The following is a 24,282-nucleotide window of genomic DNA, read 5'->3' as shown; positions in this document are numbered from 1 at the left end:
CTCCGGGGAAGGAGCTAAGTTAGTAACACGCTGTGGTAAGACATGAAAGCGTGCAGATGGAGAGGGACAGAAGGGCAGAGGAGCTCGGTGTATCTTTGGAGGTCTCCCGACAGTCTAATCCTATAGCAACCTAACTAGGGGCTGGTCCAGGACAAGCCTGAGCCAGCCCTAACTATAAGCTTTATCAAAGAGGAAAGCTTTAAGCCTACTCTTAAATGTAGAGACAGTGTCTGCCTCCCGGACAAAGAGGGGAAGATGGTTCCACAGGAGAGGAGCTTGATAGCTAAATGCTCTGACTCCTGTTCTGCTTTTTGAGACTTTAGGAACCATAAGTAGACCTGCATTCTGGGAACGCAGTGTTCGAGTGAGGCAATAAGGTACTATGAGCTCTTTAAGATAAGAAGGTGCCTGGCCATTTATGGCTTTGTAAGTAAGGAGGAGAATTTTAAACTCTATTCTAAACTTTACAGGGAGCCAGTGCAGAGTGGCTAGTATTGGAGAAATATGATCTCTCTTCCTGGTTTTTCTCAGAACATGTGCTGCAGCATTCTGGAGCAACTGAAGAATATTCACGAACGAATCTAGGCAGCCTGATAGTAAGGAATTGCAATAATCCAGCCTGGAAGTTACGAATGCATGGACTAGTTTTTCTGCATCATTTTGAGACAAAATATGCCTGATTTTTGCGATATTACGTAGGTGAAAAAAGGCAGTCCTTGAAATTTGTTTTACATGGGAGTGAAAGGACATGTCTTGGTCAAAGATAACTCCCAGATTCTTTACAGTGGTGCTGGAGGCCAGCGCAATGCCATCCATAGCTGCTATGTCATCAGAAAGTGACTTTCTAAGATGTTTAGGGCCTACTACTATAACTTCAGTTTTGTCTGAGTTTAGCATCAAAAAATTGCAGGTCATCCAGGTCTTTATGTCATGAAGACATGCTTGTAGTCTAGTTAACTGACTGGTTTCTTCCGGCTTCATTGATAAATATAGCTGGGTATCATCTGCATAGCAATGAAAATTTATTGAGTGCTTCCTGATAATCTTACCTAAAGGGAGCATATATAAGGTGAATAGAATTGGTCCAAGCACAGAACCCTGCGGAACTCCATAGCTGACTTTAGTGAGCACAGAGGAGTCGTCATTAACGCATACAAACTGAGAGCGATCTGACAAGTAGGATTTAAACCAGCTTAGCACAGTTCCCTTAATGCCAATGAAGTGTTCCAGTGTCTGCAATAGGATGCCATGGTCAATGGTGTCAAATGCAGCACTAAGATCCAATAAGACTAGTACAGAGACAAATCCTTGATCAGATGCAATTAGAAGGTCATTTGTAACTTTAACCATGCTGTCTCTGTGCTATGATGTACTCTAAATCCTGACTGGAAATCCTCAAATAAACTATTATTGTTTAGAAAGTCGCACAGCTGATTGGCAACTGCTCACTCAAGAGTTTTTGAGAGAAAGGGAAGGTTGGATATCGGTCTAGTTGGCTAAAACCCCTGTATCAAGAGTAGGCTTTTTCAGTAGCGGTTTTATCACAGCTACTTTAAAGGACTGTGGTACGTAGCCTGTTGATAAAGACAGATTGTTCATGTCTAATACTGAAGAGTCAATTAGAGGTAATACTTCTTTAAACAGCTTAGTCAGGAATGGATCTAAAATACAGGTTGATGATTTTGCTGATGAAATTATTGAAATTAGTTGGTGAAGGTCGACAGGAGTAAAACAGTCTAAAACTGCGACAGACTGAGTAATAGTTTCTACGGTTTCTGTGTTTGAAGACAAAACAGTACCTGTTGACGGCAGGAGCCGATGAATTCTGTCTCTAATAGTTAGAATTTTGTCATTAAAGAAGCTCATGAAGTCATTACTGTTCAGAGCTAAAGGAATACATGGATCAACAGAATTATGGCTCTCTGTCAGCCTGGCTACAGTGCTGAAGAGAAACCTGGGATTGTTCTTATTTTCCTCTATTAGTCTAGAGTAATAGGCTGCCCTGGCACTGCGGAGGGCTTTCCTGTATATTTTAAGACTGTCTTGCCAGGCGGACCGAAATTCTTCCAAATTGGTAGAATGCCATTTCCTTTCTATTTTCCGTGAAGTTTGCTTTAATTTGCGGGTTTGAGGAGTATACCATGGAGCTAACCTCCTCTGTTTAATTATCTTCTTTTTTAGGGGAGCAACAGAGTCAAGTGTCATACGCAATGAACCTGTAGCACGATCAACCAGGTAGTCAATCTGGGAGGGACTAACGTTAGCATAGGAATCCTTTGTTGTATTGAAACACAGCATTGAATTAAATACTGATGGGATCATATCCTTAAATTTAGCTACAGCACTATCAGACAGGAGTCTGGTATAAGAATTTTTGCCTACTGGCTGGTAGTCTGGTAATATGAATTCAAAAGTTATTAAATGATGGTCTGATAAAAGAGGATTCTGTGAGGAGACTATTAAGTCTTCGATTTCATTGCCGTATGTCAGAACAAGGTCGAGGGTGTGGTCAAAACAGTGAGTTGGTTCATGTACATTCTGATGGAAGCCAACTGAGTCTAATACTGAGATAAACGCAGTGCTAAGGTTGTCACTATCAACGTCGACATGTACATTAAAGTCACCTACAATAATTACTTTATCTGCTTTAAGGACTAAGCCTGATAGAAACTCCGAGAACTCAGCTATAAATTCGGAGTAAGGACCGGGAGAGCGGTATACTATAACAAATAAAACTGGCTGCACTGTTTTCCATTTTTCATGCGAAAGAGTGAGAACAAGGCTTTCAAATGAGTTATAGTTGAGTTTAGGTTTAGGGTTGATCAAAAGGCTTGAGTCAAAAATGGCTGCAACTCCACTTCCTCTGCCGCTGCCTCGAGGAATGTGGGTATTAATATGGCTCGGAGGAGTAGCTTCATTCAGGCTCACATACTCTTCAGGACACAGCCAGGTTTCAGTCAGACAAAATAAATCAATATTTTGGTCTGATATTAACTCATTTACTAGAACAGCTTTAGAGGACAGGGATCTGATGTTAAGCAGTCCACATTTAATTCTCCTATCTTACTTCTGTCTTATCTGCATTAAGCTGAAGAAAATTCTGGCACATCCACTCATTGATTTGATGAATACACTCACTCAGTGAAAGTAAGGGACTGTAGTCATATGACGACACAGAAATATAAAGTTGTGTATCATTTGCGTAAGTGTGATAAGAAATATTATGATGCTCCATAATCTATGACATTCATGAGATTAATCGTGATTAAATATTTTAATCGATTTACAGCACTAGTATTTATATTTATATTGGATGTGTATTTTATATATAGTCTATGGGAAACTATCTGATGATTGCAACATCATCTAAAATCATAACTTATCTACAATGATTAAAATTAATGATATTAATTAAAATTGAAATTAATGATGCTTATGTTTTGTGTTAATGTTTAAATAATGACCGTGGATCTAGCTGAATGTGATAACAATGTGTAGTGGTCAGTGGAATAACTATTGGTTTCCGTTTGTGATGACTGCTGACTGAGATAAGGGATGGGATTAAATAGATCCTGGAACTTAGCCTGATCTGGAGCAGGCTAGCTCCACAGAATAAATCTCCATGGTAACTTATCCCATCACATATCCCACTTTCCGCTATCCTGCTTGTGCGCAATTGGATCACGGATAACTTGAGCCAGGACAACCAACATATTCCGGCTTAATCCCTTATCCTAGTTTTGTGCAACGGGCCCCAGAAGAATAATAACAAAAGTCACACTCATGAGGAGTGGAGAAAACAAAACAGAAAGCATACTCATAAGGAGTGGAAAATGAAAACCAAAAGTGCACTCAACGAGTGGAGAGAGAAACGAAAGGTGCACTCAGCGAGTGGAACATACAGTTCTCCACGTGGGAGGCTGAGGCTGGGCAAAGGCTGAACATGGCTGGTAGGCACTGCGAACAAACAAAGCACAGGTGAGGCACAGGAAAAAGCCAATGACAAAATACTGAGATCACAACTAGGCAAAGACTGGAAGTACTCACTGGGCACAGTTCTGGATAACTCATGGAAGAGATCAGGATAATCCAGCGACCACTCTACCTCAGCGTCTTCCTGAGCCTTAATCAGGCTCATGCACTCCAGGTGCACTGCTGGAGAGGCAGCTTTCATTGAAGCTTTCAGGAAAATCCAGAGGCTCTGGTTGTATTTAAGTCAAAAGTGGTAGTTAAGAACTGTCCTGTACTGACTGACTGTACTTGCTGTCAATCTGTTTTTCTTATCATGATAGGTAGAGTCTCATCTGGTTCCATACTTTAGAGAACACTTTCTCAGACTTTAAACTAGCAGCAAAGGAGGTCTTAAGTGTATCTCATCATTTGTACAACACACTGCTGTGCAGTGAGAAAACCGGCCTCCAAAGGGGGTATTCACTTTCCTTCCATCCTCCCAGAGGATGAGAGTGAGCAGTAGATCAGTCTCCAGCAGACCTCCTCCTCCCCAGGGAGCCGTGGCCCTCCCCAACCCCCAGAAGATAGCAGAGGAGCTAATCTGTCATTCCTCTCTGCAGGACTTCTCTCTTATTATAGGTTAGACTATTTCAAGAATATAGTCATCATATATGGGACTCACCTTGCAGGTGAAGTGACACATTCCCACACAGCAGTGTCAGTCACAGACTGGCCCCTCATTTATCACTGACATCAGGACTGTATTGCAAGACGCGTTCCTATTACACACTAATAATGTGCAGCAGAATCATCTGGACCTCAACAGTACAACAGAACTGATGCTATAAAGAAATATCTCAGTGGTGTTGTGAACTCAGGGTGGTTTATATTTGAGGTTAAATGCTATGATGTAATGGTCTGCATCAGTACAGACAATGTGTTTATTAGCATACTTATAACAGAAAAACCACAGAAAATTAATACAGTGTGTCAAGCTGTTGTCCAAAAAAGGCCATTTGCTATATTTCTGTAGATAAATATCTATATCTATATCTATATCTATATCTATATCTATATCTATATCTATATCTATATTTAGGCAAACTACATTCATATTTAGGGTATGTACACTTAAATTTATATTATTACATCAATTTGGACAGTGGGTTGGGTTGCAATTGGCTCTGTCTTTACATGAAACAAGAGAGAGATGCACTTCCTTTCAGTGCGGGCTCTCATTGTCTGTTGTGGGCTGCAGACATGGAAGATGGACTATGAATCTTCAAACCTATTTGTAATGACAAGAAATATATGACAACAAAAACAAAACAGCTTAAACAGACAGAGTTCAGTCATTTTCTTGTTGTGGGGGGAACTTACTCTATGGAGTGATATCACCCTATTAGAGGATTTTTTTTTTCTTGTGAAAGAAAAAATATCTTAAACAACCAGATGTATTAAAGATTTATTCTTTTTACAGTACAAACATGTGTTCCTTTAGTATTTCTAAAAGCTTTCATACGTCTTCCCAACATTGACCGCGTCAGTCATAATTAAGATCTCTTTGAAAACTGACAAAAGCAACAAAAGACATAACCAAAATCCAGGCTGCTCAGCTCTTTGGGCTATGAATAAAAATTCACCCACTTACCTCATCAAGCCTTTGACAAGACAGACTCTGAATAAGAATTTAAATACTGGATTTGCAAAATCATAACCTGCAAAAAGCAACATCCTTTAATGTGAAAAGTGAAGCTGGTGAGACAAAGGAACAGCCTTAATGAATATCTAAAAATACAAATGTTAAACCAAACCACAGTGAAGGGGTGACTTCAGTTTTATAAATGCAGGGGGCCACCCTGCAGACTTCAGGCTCTTGACAGGTTGCCATGAAGGCTGCAGCCTCCCTACACAGACTTTGCCAATTCTCAAATGTCACTGTATGCTAATGCTTCATAATTGAACTGATTGCTCTTACACTTTTCATCAGCCTTAGAGATCCAACAAGGTCTATCTGTAAAACAAGGAAAAAAGCTTCTCTGATCTGTTGTGTGGTTTGGAAGGTTTTCAGACTTCCACCAAATCTTCAGCTCTTTAAATGAGTGACAGCTAATGGACCTAAGTGCTGTCTATATTCAACTTGTTTCAAGAGGCTGCCATTCCTTGGGTGTGCACAGTGTGCACAGGCACAAAGTAAATAGTTCAGTGAGTCTGAAAAATAATTTGGGATCCAGTGGGCATGACTTGTTGAAATAGAGACTGGCTGGAGAGCCAATCTGTCTCACAAAAAGACAATTACCAAATTTAAATACCGGACACTTGACTCTTGAACAGCTGCTGTGAGGATGTGGAACATGTGCTGAAAAGACAGTGTCTGGTGTCTTTTCTGTAATCCTCAGACAACACTGACACCAAGTGGTCATATGTGGGATTTTCACCATGCCAGAGCTGAACTGCTTCATGAGGTTAAATGGCTCATAGCATCTCTTATCTTCAGCATGTCAGCGCTTACATTGATCAATGGAAACATGGAACTCATTTCTGGCTCTGGGCATTTTTTTCCATTATTTCTGACATTTTAGTAACAGTAATGATAATAATTGTAAGATGAAGAATGAAATGCAAAGAAGAAATCAGAGTATAATCAACACTAACTTGGTTAGTTTCAACAATGATTGCTGAAAAGTAGGGAAACCTGTTATCATGAGAAATGCACATTTTTAATTCACACACACACACACACACACACACACACACACACACACACACACACACACACACCAAAAAATAAAAAAAATAAAAAAAATAGAAAGTTAGAAAGTGATTTGCTCTTTCATCACTGACTTCTGTTTTATTGTATTTTCTTTCTTCAGTGATTGAAAAGTAACTACAGTTGTGATTTGTAACTTCTTACTATTATAGATTGCCTTTATCACACCCGTTTTTTGTGTTTTATGAAAAGAGAAGAGGCACTCAGTGGTGTCAGTGGTGTCATTTTCAACCAATTTTACTGTGAATGTAAGACTTGCCAAAGGAATTGAGCTTCAGAGACATGCTGCCTCGCAGCAAGAGAAAAGCGTTGTTGAAAGGCTGTTTGAAATGGAAATAACTGTAGAATATTGACCTTTTTTATGTTTCATTTCAGTTTTCTTTCATTACTTTTCACAGACAGTTATATTTCATTGAATTATACAAACTGTTATTGTGCACTGCACTTATTTGGGTCAATGAAACCTTCTGCATGTGTTGTACTCACTTTAGTTTCTTTAGGATGAATTGGTGATTAAATGCACTCGTTCAGATATTGCCTTACAGTAGCATTGTTCTTATACATTTCATTTGTTCATCTCAGACTGCAATTATACGCTTTTAAAAGTTCAAAGTGTTTGTAGTATTTTCTTCACTTACAGTCATGCTTCTCTTGCAGCTTTGCTGTTTGTCTGAAGGCAGATTCTGTGTTGTGACTGTCAGGACGAGTCCTGTCATCACCACAGCAGGTGAATGCTGGTGAAACGATGAAGAATGTGAGTATTTGCTCTGCTGTTAGTCTGAAGTGCTGCAGTGGAACAATGGTTTCACCAGGCAGACCATAATGCTACTGGTCAAAATGACACTGAACACGTTTGACCAGGTTTATTCAAACTACCCCAGCATATCAGAGGTGGCTTGAACTTGTGAGCACCACTTAAATCGACATCCAATTGAATAACAAAAATATATATTTTTAATGTCACGTGTTAAGCTAAACCAAAATGCAGATGAAGACAGGCAAACAACAAGCAAATATAAACTTGAAAAAGATCTGGGACCACAGACTGACTGAGGAGGAGCTACGATCTGGCAGGTTGATGTGGCAAAGCTGAGTCTTTGTAGAAGGATAGGCTACAGGTGGAGAGGATCTGCTCACCTGTCTCCACTCAATCAGACACCCCACAGACACACAGGGACAGACAGAGGGGCTCAGCATCTATGATAAGGTCATAGATAAGATTCGTTTCATAACTTCACCATGATAGTAATGATCATTTTATTGAGTATATGATGGCCTGCTGGTGGTTTGAAGCTCTTGACTTTGCTCAAAGGGTCCAAGGGCTGTCAGAATTTGCTAAAAGTGACATCTGATTATTCCTAGGTTCAATCATTACAATATCTATTTTTGTGCATTATACCCATAAGAGGGAAAACCAGCTGTGGACTCTCTGCTGTTCCCTCTCACACATCCTGGTGCCAATTATCACACCGGCACACTGCTCACTCCATAAAGCTGTGCCGTCATGTCTGAATGAATGCATAAGGAACATTAATGGAAGAGTCTCCTGTGAAGAATGGCCAATGCCATCCTTTTAACAAACTGAAGCCAGTAATGTCAATGTATTTCATGCCTGGAAGGGCTCAAAGGAATAGTTCAACATTTTTGGGAAATGTGCTTATTTACTTCATCGCGGTGGCATGACAAGTCAGAACATGGTTAGCTGAGCTCAAAAAATTGATAAGCCTCTCTCCCAAAATATTGAACTGTTCCTTTAAATGCAGAAGTGGAGGTAACGGGGTGCCAGCGGCAGTATATATCCTTGAAAATGCCAATGTGTCACAAAGAACTCAGCAAAAGAAAGCTGATAATGAAATGTATGGCTGCAGACTGCACCTGGACCTCATGTATCATAAATCACAAACGAGTAGAAAAAGGACGAATAGCCCTCTTGTACTGTAATATTACACTACACTGAGGACTCACCATGTTTCATTCACTTTTTAATGAGGAACTGATCACAACAAAAACAAATCAGGCTTGTATATTCCCACAAACACATCTGCTGTGATGGTGAGATCAATAAGGAACAACAAAAACAAGAGTAACTGGAGACTACCTTGCCTGACCAGCACTGAGGTCAAAAATGTAGAATATGTCCTACAGGTGGCGCCACAGGAGAGCCCATGGAATGTCAAATTGTCTGGAAAGCATCTATAAAAAAAAAATACAACAATATGAATAAAGAATTCAACAAATTTAAGACTGAGATGACCGAGTTGATTGTGTCTGCTGCTCCACCTGCAGCCAAACCTTATTTAGGTGTACAACAGTGACACTCTGTGACTGTGTCCTTTATTGCACCTCATGGAGATTAGGTCACAGCATAGACTGGATCACAGTGAACAAGTGAAAGTCTGGTGATGGTTTGTGTGAGTCTTGAAAATGAATGTTCATTACATGAATACGAATACATACATATATTCTCCATATACAAAATACTGATTGAATTCTGGCAACATTAAGAATGTAAGTTATATTTAGGTAAGACAGAATTTCCTCATGAGTTGCAATAGTTGTTGGAAACCACAAATGACGGAAAACATCTTTTTGTGTAGATTTGTTTCCTGCCATCATGTTAATTACTTTGTCTTTTTAATTTCAACTGGTATTAGAGTCAAAGTTTTCATAAATTTGATTTATTCAGAAAAGAGCTAAAAAAAAATAAATCTTATTTCAAATGAAATAAATTTATTTTAATTTTAACTGTATTTTATGTTAGGAAAAAAAAGGTTATAACTAAAACACGAAGAAAAAAAGGTCCTCGCTTTTGTGACCACGTGACTGCTCAGCAGCGCTGTCATGTGACTTAAGAGCCATACGGCAAGCGCGCGCAGCATACAGTCCAAAACCCACAGTTTTTCGGCATGAACCGCAGCGTGTTGACAGTTATTGTTTTATTTCTCGGTTTCTCTTTGAATTTCTGCTCTTGTCAGACTTATGTCCTGAACGATGAAGAGGGTCTGGGGAGAGTTTTTGACGGAATTGGAGGTCTGAGCGGCGGAGGGGTGAGTTCAGCCAGTTTTGACCTACTTCCTGGTTACGGCGGTCAAGAGGACTTTAAAAGTTAGCTGTTTGTGTATTTCTGATCCTTTTATCTTCTGGTGTCTTTAGGCAACGTCTCGTTTACTGGTTAATTACGCTGAGCCGTACCGCAGCCAGATATTAGACTACCTTTTTAAGGTACGTTATGATGCATGTAATTCATACAGCCCAGTTTAAATGACCTGCGAAGTCACTGTTGTCTCTTCTTTGCTGTCTTCAGCCGAACTTTGGAGCTTCTTTGCACATACTAAAGGTGGAGATTGGAGGAGATGCTCAAACTACTGGTGAGTCATGGCTACACTGCAACTCTTTTGGTTTTACTTTATTCATACTTCAACCTTTTAAATGTCAGGTAATAGTGGAAAATGAGAGATGGACAAATAAAATGAAACCTTGGAATCAATGAATAATTTCATGAAAGAACATGTTGCTTTTGTGTGTCGTGCTGTCTCATAGTTGTGACATTACATTGGATTTTTAACTTTTTAAGATGGAACAGAGCCGTCACACATGCACTACGAGAATGATGAGAACTACTTTCGAGGCTATGAGTGGTGGCTGATGAAAGAAGCCAAGAAGAGGAACCCAAATATCACACTCATAGGTAAGACTGCACAGTGTACTGTCTTTTGTCTTTTAACTGGTTTTGCAATCAATTAATGATAAAGGTATGACTTCATCACCTCTGTAACTGGAGATCAAAAACCTGGTTCAGTGTACCGTGTAGTTTTTGTTTTTCTAATGCCTGTGCACACTAGTTACATAAGGCTTGAAACATCTGGCATGACAGGTTTTGTATTTTTACAGGAAGTGTTGCAGCTTTAGCAATCTTAAGACTTACAGTGTTCATTCATGAACAGATAGCACTGCATTGCTATGGGTGTTGACACTGGCAGCATTGGAAATACACAACACATCTTCAGCCTTGCTTGTGTGTGGTGTGCATTCATGTAGGTTTACCCTGGGCGTTTCCTGGTTGGGTGGGCCATGGTAAGAACTGGCCCTACGACTTCCCAGACATCACTGCAACATATGTGGTGAACTGGATCCTTGGTGCCAAGCAGTACCATGACCTGGACATTCAGTATGTTGGGGTGTGTAATCTCTCTCCTGTTCAGCTCCACGCTACACATTGTAGAACTGCCCTTTAGATCAGACCTACTCAAACCATCAAAAGTGCACATACTATGCAAAACATACATTGGCATTTTGGGTTGTGGTGTGAGTTGCATGACAAACTACATGCAGAAACACTTTTTATTTCACGATGCTTTCTAAAACTGTTGATGTATTTATCTTGCCAATTATAATGCTCTTATTTGTTAAGGTACAACTTGGGTACTATTTTAATAAGTTGCGAAATACAGTTTGTTATTGAGTCTGTGTGGTGAAACTGCAAGGTTGTGAGGATGCACTAGTGCCAGGGTGAAAAACTGTTACTAAACTGTCTGTTGGAAGCATCCGTCACAGTTTACACACTAACTTCCTCATCCGACTTTGACCATTGGCACTGTAGTTTCGTGCTTGTATTTTTCAGTATAATGAGGGATTATTTCAGACCTTTCAGGTGTGCTCACTTTCAGATTTACCTCTAAATGAAATGATTTAGAATATCTGGAGTAACTTGTCGCCCTGTCTGACTGCTTGTGATCCTTGACCTGAATGAATTTGTTGAAGCGATGTCATTCAGTGCCCTGTACCATATCCAGAACAACGCAAATAGGGGCTGTCACACAAAGTACCTCTGACAAAGTTCAGCTGCATTGAAGTCTTTTGCGTGGGAAGTTGAGGGTGTGATGCCGGATTGAGGGATGTGTGTCATTAGGAGATTACTAATGAACCTGGACAAGTTTGCTGTGGAACTAAAATTCACTTTCATCCGTTTAGATTTGGAACGAGCGAAACTATGACAGCAAGTACATCAAGGTAATCTTAAAACCTCTTATCTTTCAATATCCTGTCATTGTTTTGACCGACAATTGTGCATTATGGGTAAGCTTAGCCTAAACTGTGAATTAAAGAAGAGAAACAGCCACCAACATTGAGTTGTACCCCACTTGAGGGAAGCAGTCTGACTCTCAGTGGAGATGATTTTAACTTCCAGCTATGGGTTCCTCTGAGAGCATGTCTTTGTTGCCAAGGTGCTCCGGAACATGCTGGATAAAGTTGGTCTAACTGGCGTTGGCATCACTGCAGCAGACGGCGATTGGAGCATCGCTAAGTCTATGATCGCTGACACGTACCTTAATGATTCTGTTGAAGTCATTGGGTGAGTACAGTCGGCTTGAAGTCGCACTCCTGCTTCATCACTCATTTGACCCAAAGGCAGTGTAATTACAGTGGGAATGTGTGAGGTGTGCTCTGAGAGCAGCTTTATTCCTGACTACTGATTGACTGAACATGTGATGCAGAGATGGTGAAATGTCCACTGCTTTTGGGTGTGTCTGCTTAAAACACTTTGTGAGTTGGGCTTGTCTTCCTCATCTGGTGATATCTTATTCCCTGTAAATCTAGCTGCTCTCCTCTATCAAAGCTGAATGTTTGTGGCTGTTTTTCTGTCAGGCTTGAAGAGGGAAAAGTAACATTTTATCTTAAGCTGCATGCATGTGCATGCTATAGTAGGCCCATATGCATGTGAAAGTAGTTTCTAATAAAGCATGACTTTTTTTCATTAAAATTAGGTCACTCATTACTAAACTGTACAGTATTTTGCTGCCACCATGTAAAAACAAAATAAAGTGTTGCATATTTTAGTTCAGTGGTTTTAAAGCTGCACCTGCCATCGCATTGACAAAGGTGGGGAGCTGAAGTACTCTGCACGCTGATCTATGCTTTTGTGTTTGGTAAAGAGATGAGATATTATCTGTTTATGCGAGTTGAAGCCATAGGAGCAGAGGAAACAGTCTGTGAAATACTCTGTTCAGTCTGCTCTACAGCTGGGGAGTTCAGAATCAGATAGACTTTATTGATCCCCGGGGGAAATGTATTTTGTTACAGGTGCTCCTTAAAAGAATAGAAGAGATGATGAAGAGATAGAAGAGATAAACATGTAGTGCAATTAAAAGAGAGAATATAGAGAGAAGAGTATATGTGTGTTTATGTGTGTGTGTATATCTATCTATCTATCTATCTATCTATCTATCTATCTAGATAGATAGATAGATAGATAGATAGATAGATAGATAGATAGATAGATAGATAGATAGATAGATAGATAGATGGCCACAGGCAGGAATGATTTCCTGTGGCGTTCAGTCTTGCATTTTGGTGGGATGAGTCTCTCACTGAAAGTACTCTTGTGCCTGACCAGCACATCATTCATGAAGTGGGTGTGAGAGGTTGTCCAAGATAGTCTGTAGCTTAGTCAGCATCCTCCTGTCTGACACCACCGTCAGAGAGTCACACTCCATCCCCACAACGTCACTGGCCTTGTGGATCAGTTTGTTGAGTCTGTTGGCGTCCGCCATCCTCAGCCTGCTGCTGCAGCACGCAACAGCATAGAGACTAGCACTAGCCACCGCAGACTCATAGAAAATCCTGAGCATAGTCCGGCAGATGTTGAAGGACCTCAGTCGCCTCAGAAAATTACTAGCTAGAGTTACCGCTAGCTCGCCGGTTGCCTGTAGACATCAGTAAATTATATGTAATTCCTATTATTGTGTCATGAATATTTTTCTTGACCTCAGTTACAGTGGTTCAGTTTGTACCAGTCTACTACGATTATAATGGTGTCATGACAGCCAGTATCAACCACAGCCACATATGATAGTTGTAATGTTCACACATAACATAGTTTCCTTAAGTTTGGTAATTGGGCCTGCAAGGACATGTTTATGGCAGATTTTGTTGTCTTGGTTTATGTCCAGCTGTCATAACAAAGGCATCTCCAACAATGTCTACTTTGCATTTGGTCATGACCATGTCATGTCAGGCTGATGTACTCTCCTTCAGATAGTGTTACCAATCACTGTTTTGATTTTCTGACCTGCAGACTTTGTTCTCATCAACCTAAATTGCAGTCACAGCTGTTTTCTGTAAAATGCTCTCATAAATCCACTGTGCATCACCTGCCCGAATGGCACACAATGTTAGAAATGAGCTGGGGAACAAAGCGGCTCGTTTAGCAGCTAAGGAGTTGGTGGAGAGTAAAGCAGAGCTAAAAGAGACTGAATAGCCATGTTTCCACTGTAGGGACCTTCCCCAGGGACCGGGAACCTTTGCTCCCTGCATGTCCACCAGGGCGTAATTTAGACTGGGGTCCAAATGATTGTCCAGGGACAGGACAGGAACTTTGTTGGGTGGGGCTTGTGTACTGTGCATTTGTGATTGGCCTCACTGAATTTTATTTTGGCCTCCAAAATTAAAAATCTGCAGATGAAGCCAGGTTCATTTTTTAATCCATTGTGCTTTGACACATCAACATGAGTCTACAGTGATGTAAATAGTGCTGCCTGTCTGTCACTAAATATGGCTTCACGGGAAAGACAGCTGTTACATTTTCATACTTTAGCCGAAGTAATTTGCCTCTGTGGGTCTTTAGACTGTAATGGAAACACACACAGCAGAGGGCTGAACTAAGAATAAGATTTCTAGGCACTTTGGATGGAAATCTGGCAACTGTTGGACTTTTGTCCGTTATCAGTTGCCCAGAAAGACAACTATAAATGACTGAATGAATAAATGCTAATGTTGCTCTGAGTCTCCTGGATGTTTGCTTGCATGTTAGCCATATCAACCTAATAAGATAATAATGTGTCTGATGCTGTTTCAATCTTTCTTAAGCACAAATCATGCTTTTCTATTAATGCAGCCTTAAAGTCAGTTCATCTGTAAGTCCATAAGGTGTTTTACATGGTTGCAGCAAACACTGTTAAATGAAGAGAAAGTGAAAATTGTCACAGATGTGAATCCATGTCTTCCTCTGCTCTCTGCTCTCTGTCTTCCTGTGTGGCTGACTGGCTGCACCAGCTGCTGAGGTACACTCTGGATAAGAGTGGTCTGGAGAGTGTCAGGATTATAGCCAGTGACAACGTGTGGGAGCCCATTGCCCTGTCGCTGCTGCTAGACCCTGAGCTCAGCAGTGCTGTAGACGTGATAGGGTAGGACCCCCCTCTGTGCATGACGTTTGCATGCACACCCTCTGTCGTCAGTTGCCGTAACATCAGCTTGTTGTTGTAAGAATCTGTCTGTAACTTCATGCTTGTGCCTAAAAATAGAGATATTAACAGGTGATGCTGCAAGTGCCGAATCTGTGGTCATCTTTAAAAGGATTAAGAATGTATTCTATACCTGCATGATGTGATACAATACTAACAATAGTACTAAGCCTGTGATCAGCGTTTCTGTTTTGTGTGTATGCATGGGCATCTTCACGTGTTCTTACACAAATATATTTGTCTGATTCTGATCCATGTTCTGTCTGATCTCAGTAGTGTATGATGGTGGATCTCTGTATGTCTGATGTCTATGTGTAGAACAGTGTGTGAAAAGGTGACCTAAGCAGATTTTGAATTACTGTAATCTGATGGAGCTGAATATTTACAAGGGCAAATAGATTCTGTCAAAACTACTGCACTGCACTACTACTGCTGCTGTAGTGCTCTTGTGCTATGTGAAGAAATATTTTTAGTAGTGCGATCACAGAATTCAGAATCAAACTACACACTTGGTGCCAAATTTTGAGACTTTCTTGAGATTTTAAGACATGCAGTCACTTTCCATGTCAACGCCGCACAAAGCAGATGAGTGATTTTTTTGTTCCGCAGTGACAGCGGAGAGCACTATAACACTGTGACTGTTGTGCCTGAACAGGCAAATATGAACGATGCAATTTCACAGAATACAACAGCTACAATTGAAATCTCAATACTGCAATTGAATTGAACTCACTTGACCTGCTGTAGTCTAGCCTGAACGGAAACCTTCCACCTGCTCCACATGGACTTAAACTGGGTGCTGTCTTGAGCGTAATAAACTCATCAGTGAGGCTGCTGCAGGTGACTGTCTTTAGGTTTTGGCTCAAACGGATGGACTTCTCATGGCCATTTTGGAATTACCAGAGCCACTTCAGCCAGAGATTGGAAGTAGATGAACATTTTTCCCGAGGAAGTGATCATGTGTCTGAACCTGGGACATACAGATCCTTTGCATTCAGTTAACCAGCAGGTGTTCCAACTGCTACTGAGTGCTACTTTGTTCACTGAAATACCAAGTACACAATGCACTGAAAGTACACAGGTTACTTTATCTGCTGGCCAGTGAGTAAGAAGAAATGTCAGGTCAGAAATATCAATGATATGTTTGAGCTTATGTGAAACAGTGTCTCCATTACATAGTTTGTCCACCAGAGAGAACTGACAGTTTATTTTCAGCCATACGTAAAATGTCCTGCCCACTACATATCTGGATCAGAATTCTTGAACAACTACATTTAAAGGATCATTAAAGGTCCAGTTTGTAGGATTTAGAGGTATCAACTGACAGAAATGGAATACAAAATGCTGCCATGTTCCTATAGTGGCCCCTTCATTAGCCCAGCATGTATTTTTCTTTATCTGGCTGTTGAATCCTTTGTTCATTGATTTGGCCTGTTTGGCTAGTTGGTGGATAATAGTGTGTGTGTGTGTGTGTGTGTGTGTGTGTGTGTGTGTGTGTGTGTGTGTGTGTGTGTGTGTGTGTGTGTGTGTGTGTGTGTGTGTGTGTGTGTGTGTGTGTGTGTGTGTGTGTGTGTGTGTGTGTGTGTGTGTGTGTGTGTGTGTGTGTGCGCCCATGCGTGTTTGTGTGTGCACAGATGTGCATTAGCAGAATTTGACATCCAAATGTAAATAGACTTCTGTTCTTTAATCATAGAGTTGATCTTGAACTTGCGTGTTGTCTGATGTTCAGGGCCCACTACCCAGGCACCACCACAGTGACGGAGGCCCTGAAGACGAAGAAGAAGCTGTGGTCGTCAGAGGACTACAGCACTTTCAACGATGAGGTGGGGGGAGGCTGCTGGGCTCGCATCCTCAACCAAAACTACGTCAACGGACTCATGACTGCGTAAGTAAACATTCAGGCAAAAATAATGAGCATTTCTGACCAACTGTGTCATTTCATTGGTAGTGCTTCCCATACCATCAGGACCAATCGCCCCCACTGAAAAACACACTTGTTATTTGTTATGTTTATCTTCAGAGACCTCTGCTTGAAATTTTATTATTTTATTATTTCTGCTTCCTTCTCTTTCCGCTCTTCTTCTCTGCTGTGCTGTGTTTCTGCTGACGTTAACAGTGCAGAAGTCACTGATGATTTAAACTCTAGTATTGCTGCTATCATGTTACATAAACCTTTCATGTACCACTATAGCTTGATTCTCTCTCTCTCTCTCTCTCTCTCTCTCTCTCTGTGGTCATGATGTTGTACTGTCTAGGTGTCGGAAGGTAGCCTATCCACAATTATAAAATCATTTCCATGCCATTTATCTGCACCTAGTGATGTTTCACTTGAAAGAGAGACCAGTATTTCCTCAACTTTGTCCTGGCTAACCTTATCAAATGCAAAACAATAAGTTTTATCACCCATAATACTTGTAGTACTGTTGCAAGTTAAAGCCATCCAACTGCACACGTCAGGGATTATCAGATTTATTACTCAAAGGTCTGCATCTGATGTTTATTCAAGGTCAGAGGTCCAGAATGATTGGCAATAACAAAATAACATTTAACCAATTATAAAAACTTGAATTCTGTGCGGTGGTTGCAGGATTACTATTACATGCTTCTGCACTGGCAAACCCGTTAAAGCATGAGGACCAGAGATGAGAGCTGTTCAACAGTTTATTGTCTTCATTTACCACAGGCAGTTAACTGATCGATGATTGAATGACTAGAAACAAAACAAACAGTATAAAGTTTCTGAATAGATCCAATCAAACATAACTGAGCAAATCAATAAAGTGACAGTAAAGTAACAATAACTATGGCAAATCATAACTTACTCAGATAATGCATCGACTATTCAGTCAGCTGGAGAGGAGATGAGAGGCAGCACCATGTGGTGGCCCTGCTGCAGCAAACAAAGGAAGAGGCTGAGCAGGCCTGACTCAGGCCTTTTAACAGTTCGGTTGTGGCCTGATAGGTGGAGGCCAGGGCCCACCCCCTCAGAAACCCAGGCAGGTAGGGGGATTTGCTACACAATGAAAGGTCACATCTCTTGTGATTAAATGGGCATGAAACCGAGGCAGCCAAGGCTCACAGTTAGTCCGTATTTATTTCTAAAACAGACAGTCTTACAACTATATTTATACTAGCTGTAGAAACTGTGTTCAACACAGAATGAGACTTTCTGTATCTTCAATTTAGGAGCTGATTGCAGATTCTCTGGTGTAACGTTAACATGTGAATCAGCAGCAACAACACACAACAGTCTTTCTGTCAGTTAATGGTGTCAAGGACAGGGAAATCAGCCACATTAACACCACATTCACCTGGGGTCAGGATGGCTGTCAATGATCTCCAGCTACACTGAATATTCAACACCACTAACAATTTACTGATCAATAGAAAAGTTATTTCAAAATAGAAACTACATAATATATTGTTGCCTGTTTATAACCTGAGGTGGTAGTGATCCTCAACTACATTTGTTCAAGGACCAGAATTTTTTCTAAACAGACACTGGGAATAGAGGACAGCAATTGTTGAAGTTTAAAAGTGAAATTCTTCTCCATTCTTGCTTGATAAACAATTTCAGTTGCGAGAGTTCGAGGTCTCCGTTGTTGCTTCACATTTTCAATGGGAGACAGGTGTGGACTGCAGGCAGGCCAGTCTAGTACTTGCACCCTTGCAGCTGTCTGATTGATGACTGATTCTTCTTCCAGTACCATCTCCTGGAACTTGGTGGCCAGCTACTATGAGGAGCTGCCATTCGGCAGAGACGGGCTAATGACAGCTGAGGAGCCGTGGAGTGGCAACTATGTGGTGGAGTCCCCTATCTGGATTACAGGTCTGCATTACATCCCTCGGAAATATAGAGACAGACACAAATATGTTACTTCTGTTAATCTTAATAGCACAGCAGTATGTCAAATAAGACACTGCATATTCCAAGTTGCCACTGAAAACAGTGCAAATGGATAGCCTCAGAAGAACTAGAAAACCTGTCTTTCCTGCAGTGATTTAGCTGAGATCACACTAAGATGGCATTGAGAGGCATTTAATGTAAAGTACAACATGTATTCAGATGTTACAAGCTGTGCAGAGGAAGGTCATGAAGATAACTGACGTAATGTTGTGTTCACTTGTCAGTTGTATTGGGAGCCTGTGTAAAGAGGCTGTCAGTGAGCCTGTACTGTTCACGGCCCTTGTTGACAAAGGAGTCCAGCATAATGTTAGAACGCACACACAGTTTTCAATTGTGGGGACATCATTATTATTATTATTATTATTATTATTATTATTATTATTATTATTATTGTTGTTGCATTTTAGCTTTGTACTGGTCCACAAAACAGCCTGAAGTAAACTCCATGCATGCTAAACAGCATGCATGGAGTTTTCCTGTCGCTGTCGGGACATTTATGTCCAATTTCCATCAAAAATAAAGTTAATCCACACAGATGAAGACTAACAGAGATATTGGCTGCTTCGCTCATGCTACCTTCCACATCTTCATGTAACAAGGGCAGACAGCGAGGTGGGCAGGACAGTCTCCTCGGCAGAGGATGGCCATGGAGCAGTGTTTGAGGCAGTTTTCTCTTTGGCGTGGACTTTGGCCTTTGTAACTTTGCAGATGCTTCAGGGAAAGGCAAAACCCCCAAAAGCACAACATGACATCATTAACTCTTAATCAGGAATGGTTTAATAAATAAATTGTACCATTTTCCACTTGATTGTTTTTCTTCCAGCCCATACCACACAGTTCACCCAGCCAGGATGGACGTACCTGAAGACTGTTGGACATCTGGCACAAGGTGGAAGTTACGTAGCCCTGACTGATGGGAGAGGAAACCTCACTGTTGTCATAGAAACCATGGCAAGTTAGGCTTTCCTATTGTGATTTGAACTTTTTGCTTCAAACGTTTTCATCTTCTTGTTGTGTAATTTGAAGTTCTTAATGCTATAAAGAAGATTAAAACAACAGATTTAGAGGCTTAGCTGCTGTGTTTTCAGCTGTTTTGGAGCCTTGTGTGTTTCTTTTGATGCAGGCACTACCAGAGCAGCAGATGCACTCACTACAGTTACACACAAACACTAAATCTGCTCTTCAGATCCATGACTGTGTTTCCACATTTCCTTCAGACTCACGATCATTCAGTGTGTGTGAGACCTCCACTACCTGCCTTCAATGTGACATCCCAGAATGCAACTTTCCAGCTGAAGGGGTCCTTGGTAAGTTCCTGTGAGGTATTCATCATATTGCAGAAAGTTAGCAAGATGTTGATACTTGTCTTTAACGAAGGTATTTCATTTTTTTAGGCCTCCATCAAGGAACTACAAGCATGGCGGTCGCAGTTTAACTTCAAAACAAAGAAACCCTCCTTCTTTGAGAAACTAACTACACTGAAGGTAAAAAAAAGATTAAAGAGGAAAGATTTCAACACATTGTGTTGCTTGTACATGCTTTCTTATGTTAATGATCATGATTTCAGCTTTTAGATGGATCCTTCAACTTAACCCTAGCCGAAGATGAGATTTACACATTAACCACAATTACAACCGGACAGAAAGGCAGTTACCCCGACCCGCCTCCCTCTGCTCGCTTCCCGAAAGCCTACAAGGACGACTTCAATGTTCGTGAGTAAAACATACACAGTCATTTTTATATGCTCCATGAATTCTTGAACAATCATACAGTTCTGATACCCCAAACAAGGCAATTATAGATTTTGAGTGGGCGCTTTACAGAATCAAACTCCAACCTAACTTTCTATACACATGAAGTACAATTCATGAAGTTTGCTTGACCTGCTGAAACAAAACAGGATCATTAAATACAAAAAAGGTATTAAGAAAGGATAAAATTCATGATGCCTTGTTCAGTTTAATTCAGATTTATTTGTGTGAAAAGTCACTTAAAAGTATACAATGTTAAGAGAGGACCATAATGGAAACCATAGGACTGTGGTATATTGAGAAGAATGATTTTGATCCGAAAATAGGAGTTTTCTCAAAATTCTAGCAGATCCATGTAATTCCTGTGTTTCCTCATGTACTCTGACCTTATATCCTCAAAACACTGAGGATAAAGGCTTTAACAGTCCAATGTCTGTGTCCGACCTCCTGCAGGAAACCCTCCCTTCTCGGAGGCTCCAGACTTTGCTGACCAGACGGGGGTGTTTGAGTACTACATCAACCTCACTGACCCTGGACCTCACGTCCTCACCTTACGGCAGGTCCTGACACAGAGACCTGTCACATGGGCGTCTGATGCGGACCAGACCATCAGTGTCATAGGAGACTATCAGTGGTGAGATGATGGGGCTGGCCTTCATTTTCAGCGCTGGTGTCCCAGTGAGAATGTAAACTGGCAAGTATGCAGATTTCTATCCAACATAACAACCCACTGTTGTGTTTGTGTTGCTATGTTACAGGCAGAGCCTGACGGTCACATGTGACGTCTTCATGGAGAGAGTTCAGACTGGTGGTGTCTTCATAGCAGCCAGGGTGGATAAAGGAGGCCAGTCAATCCGCACCGCCAGAGGAGTCTTCTTCTGGGTGTTTGCAGATGGCACATACAAAGTTACCAATGATCTTGGTCAGTAGTATCACCCTCTGCTTCACTGCACAATTTATTATGAAGACCATTATTGGCGAGAAGAAAGAGAAGAGTATCACCAGACCTCTCCCTATTAAAGTCAGACTGACCTAAGGTGTCATTACTGTACCTCTGATCCACTGTTTCATTCTCTTCTTTTGTCAACAGCTGGACTGACGGTACTTGCAGAGGGACAGTCTGGCACCCGAGCGTATGGTTGGCACACCTTATCACTCACTGTGAAAGTAAGTGAATGGGACACTGATGGTTTTTACTGTTTTGTAGAGAAACTTCTTTATTTGTCCTATTCTACCATTGTTCTTTTGGCAGCTTGACCTGAATGCTCATGAGGACTTTGACATTAGACTAGCAGTCGATTGGGTTAGAATTAGAAATAGTAGCATTTTTCTCTCCATCACCTCATCAGTTGAATCATTTCTTTTCTTTAAAGCCTGGACTCAATGCGTGATGCAAACTTTCTACAGGATTTTGGAATCAATTACGATGCATTATCTTGGTTGATGGGTCCTGTCATTCAGGGTTATTGTTGAGGGTGGGAGAAGCTGTAATTGCGTCACTGTTGTGGTCTGGTGGAGCTTTTTCATCTGGCAAATTATATACAACCCTGATTCCAAAGAGTTAGCATAAATAAAAACAGTGAATAAAACAGAATGTGTTAATTTGATAATCCTTTAACACCGCATCCCACCTTTTTTTGCAATGGGGGTTATATCTTTCTGTTTTCCTGCTGTAGTATTGCCTGTGAGTGCTAAATATCTACCTGTGCTCTTCAATGAAAACAAAGTGGAACTAAGTAGCGGCACCATGGGAAAATAAAGCCAGATAATTCTTTGACATTTTCTTGAGAATGGAGCTGAAATGATAATTCCATTAATCAATTAAGTGATCAATTAGGCAACACTTTTAATAAGTATTTTTTTTATCGTAACAGTAAAAAGTAATAACAGCAAAAAGTCACTGTGTATAGTCAGCTTCTTGTAAGATTCATATATTTGGGTTTTGGACTGTTGGTCAAACAAAAGACATCCGAATAAGTCAGCTTGGGCTCAGAGAAATCCAGATGCCCATTTTTCAGTATTTTCTGACATTTTCTTAACTACACACTGACTTGAGAAAACAGTTAAAATAACAGTGAGTTCCAGTCCTGCTTGAGAGTATTTTATATCTGGAGTTTATATAGTTTATATCAGGAACTGATAGCTTTGATTGATTGACTTTCTGTTTCTATTCGTATATACCAGGACACTGTAAGTCCCACTGATAAAGAAACATGAACATAAGCTTCTGTTTGAATGTCTTTGGTGACTGAATTGAGAAGAAGTGATTTGAAGTTTTTGCTCAGTTCTGTAGGAGTTCAGTGGACCTGAAGTAACTGGTTGTTAATGTTGGTTACAGTGTAATCACATGGAAACTGAACTTCTCACATGCTTATTTTGGTACATACATGTGACCGTCAGGATGAGCAAGCAGATAGTATATAAAGAGTCTGTAAACTGAATCTGATGACACTGATATGTGTTTGCAGTAGAACCGTTTCCTGTAACGTGTCACTGTGTTGCCTCTCTCCTGTAGGGCCAGTATGCGTCAGGGATGCTGAATGGATACCCACTGTGGAAGAACGCTGTGGTGCTGACGCCAAAGAACGGCTGGGCTGCTATAGGAACACGCTCATTTGAGCTGGCTCAGTTTGATAACTTTGCTGTGATAGCAGAATAATGACTTCACTGTGAAATAATAATAACACTCTGCTGTGAATATTGTGATTCATCATTGGCGTGATTAATTCATTGATTTAACAGATTAGTGTGATAAATATAGATCTTTTTATGAAGGTTTAAATGATGTTACAGAAGGACCGAGGGAACAAGAGGGCACATAATGTAGCAATGAAACACTGCACCCCGACATTTTCTTTCATGTACTTGTAAATAATTTTGCACTATGTGATTTTTTTTCTTTTATACTTTTTAAATATTTTCTTTACGTTTTTGAAAAAGCTTTATTATATTTAAAATAGTGTGTTGGAAGGGCTGAAATTAAAAATGAATGGAAATAAATGGGCCATTGTCATTTCATCTGTTTGAGAGCCGAACTGTGCAGTTCCACTCTGGTCTGTGGAGCTTTTTAGCCTTTTTTAGCTCATTGTTTTGGTTTTACAGCTCTTCGGCTTGCTTGCATGCTCTCCACAGCCTTGTTTCCAGTAGCAGCAGGTGGCCGTCCTCACTGAAAAGCTCATAAACTCACCACCTGCTCAGCACACATAGAGACTCGCTGCTGAGCATCGTGAAGCATTTAGCAGCTAAAGAGCCAGATATGTCCCCCAGGAGACATCAAGCCTTTGAAAAATGACTGCATATGGGACAGGTTCACACGGCTTCAATGTTCACTAGATGCTGGATCTGAAGAAAGTCTGAACACGGGTTGGAGTTGAGGATGAAACTAAGCTGCTCCAAATCATAAAGTCTGTGGTTAGAGTGAATAATAATGGGACCTGTGTGCTAGGTTCATGGGATGTCAGACATCAGAGTCCAATATTCTTGGAAAGGTTGCATTTGGGAGATATTTATTAAAAATGACATCCACATGTAGGCCTACATTTTGGATTCGTGGACACTTGCAGTATATCGTATTTCCGATGTTGTTTCTGTCAGTTTGTTCACTTCTAACGGTAGAAACACCTCTTTAAATTTGGTTTATCTGTGATCTCTGCGAATAATACT

The 24,282-nt window shown here is 40.7% G+C and overlaps 1 protein-coding gene across 2 annotated transcripts; it reads left to right on the top strand.

Moving 5' to 3' along the window:
• The first annotated feature begins 9,556 nt into the window (after positions 1-9,556).
• Positions 9,557-23,623, top strand: galcb (galactosylceramidase b). 2 transcript variants are annotated; one of them, XM_070979143.1, is made up of 17 exons: positions 9,557-9,768; positions 9,875-9,943; positions 10,026-10,089; positions 10,296-10,409; positions 10,760-10,899; positions 11,693-11,731; positions 14,774-14,904; positions 16,691-16,846; positions 18,666-18,790; positions 19,692-19,819; positions 20,086-20,175; positions 20,263-20,352; positions 20,436-20,580; positions 21,073-21,253; positions 21,378-21,541; positions 21,710-21,786; positions 23,135-23,623. In XM_070979143.1, exons 1-17 carry the CDS (start codon positions 9,628-9,630, stop codon positions 23,276-23,278), a joined length of 1,998 nt encoding a protein of 665 aa, XP_070835244.1. In that variant the 5' UTR covers positions 9,557-9,627; the 3' UTR covers positions 23,279-23,623. The 2 variants fall into 2 exon arrangements, with proteins under 2 accessions (XP_070835244.1, XP_070835245.1); XM_070979144.1 differs by lacking the exon at positions 14,774-14,904 and adding an exon at positions 11,947-12,074 and having other exon boundaries at positions 9,585-9,768.
• The last annotated feature ends 659 nt before the right edge of the window (positions 23,624-24,282 follow it).

The sequence above is a fragment of the Chaetodon trifascialis genome, chromosome 14 (genome assembly GCF_039877785.1).
Source record: "Chaetodon trifascialis isolate fChaTrf1 chromosome 14, fChaTrf1.hap1, whole genome shotgun sequence".
In the NCBI taxonomy this organism is placed as follows: Eukaryota; Metazoa; Chordata; class Actinopteri; order Chaetodontiformes; family Chaetodontidae; genus Chaetodon; species Chaetodon trifascialis.
Note: the sequence above shows the minus strand (reverse complement) of the source record. Positions and strands in the feature narration are given on the sequence as shown.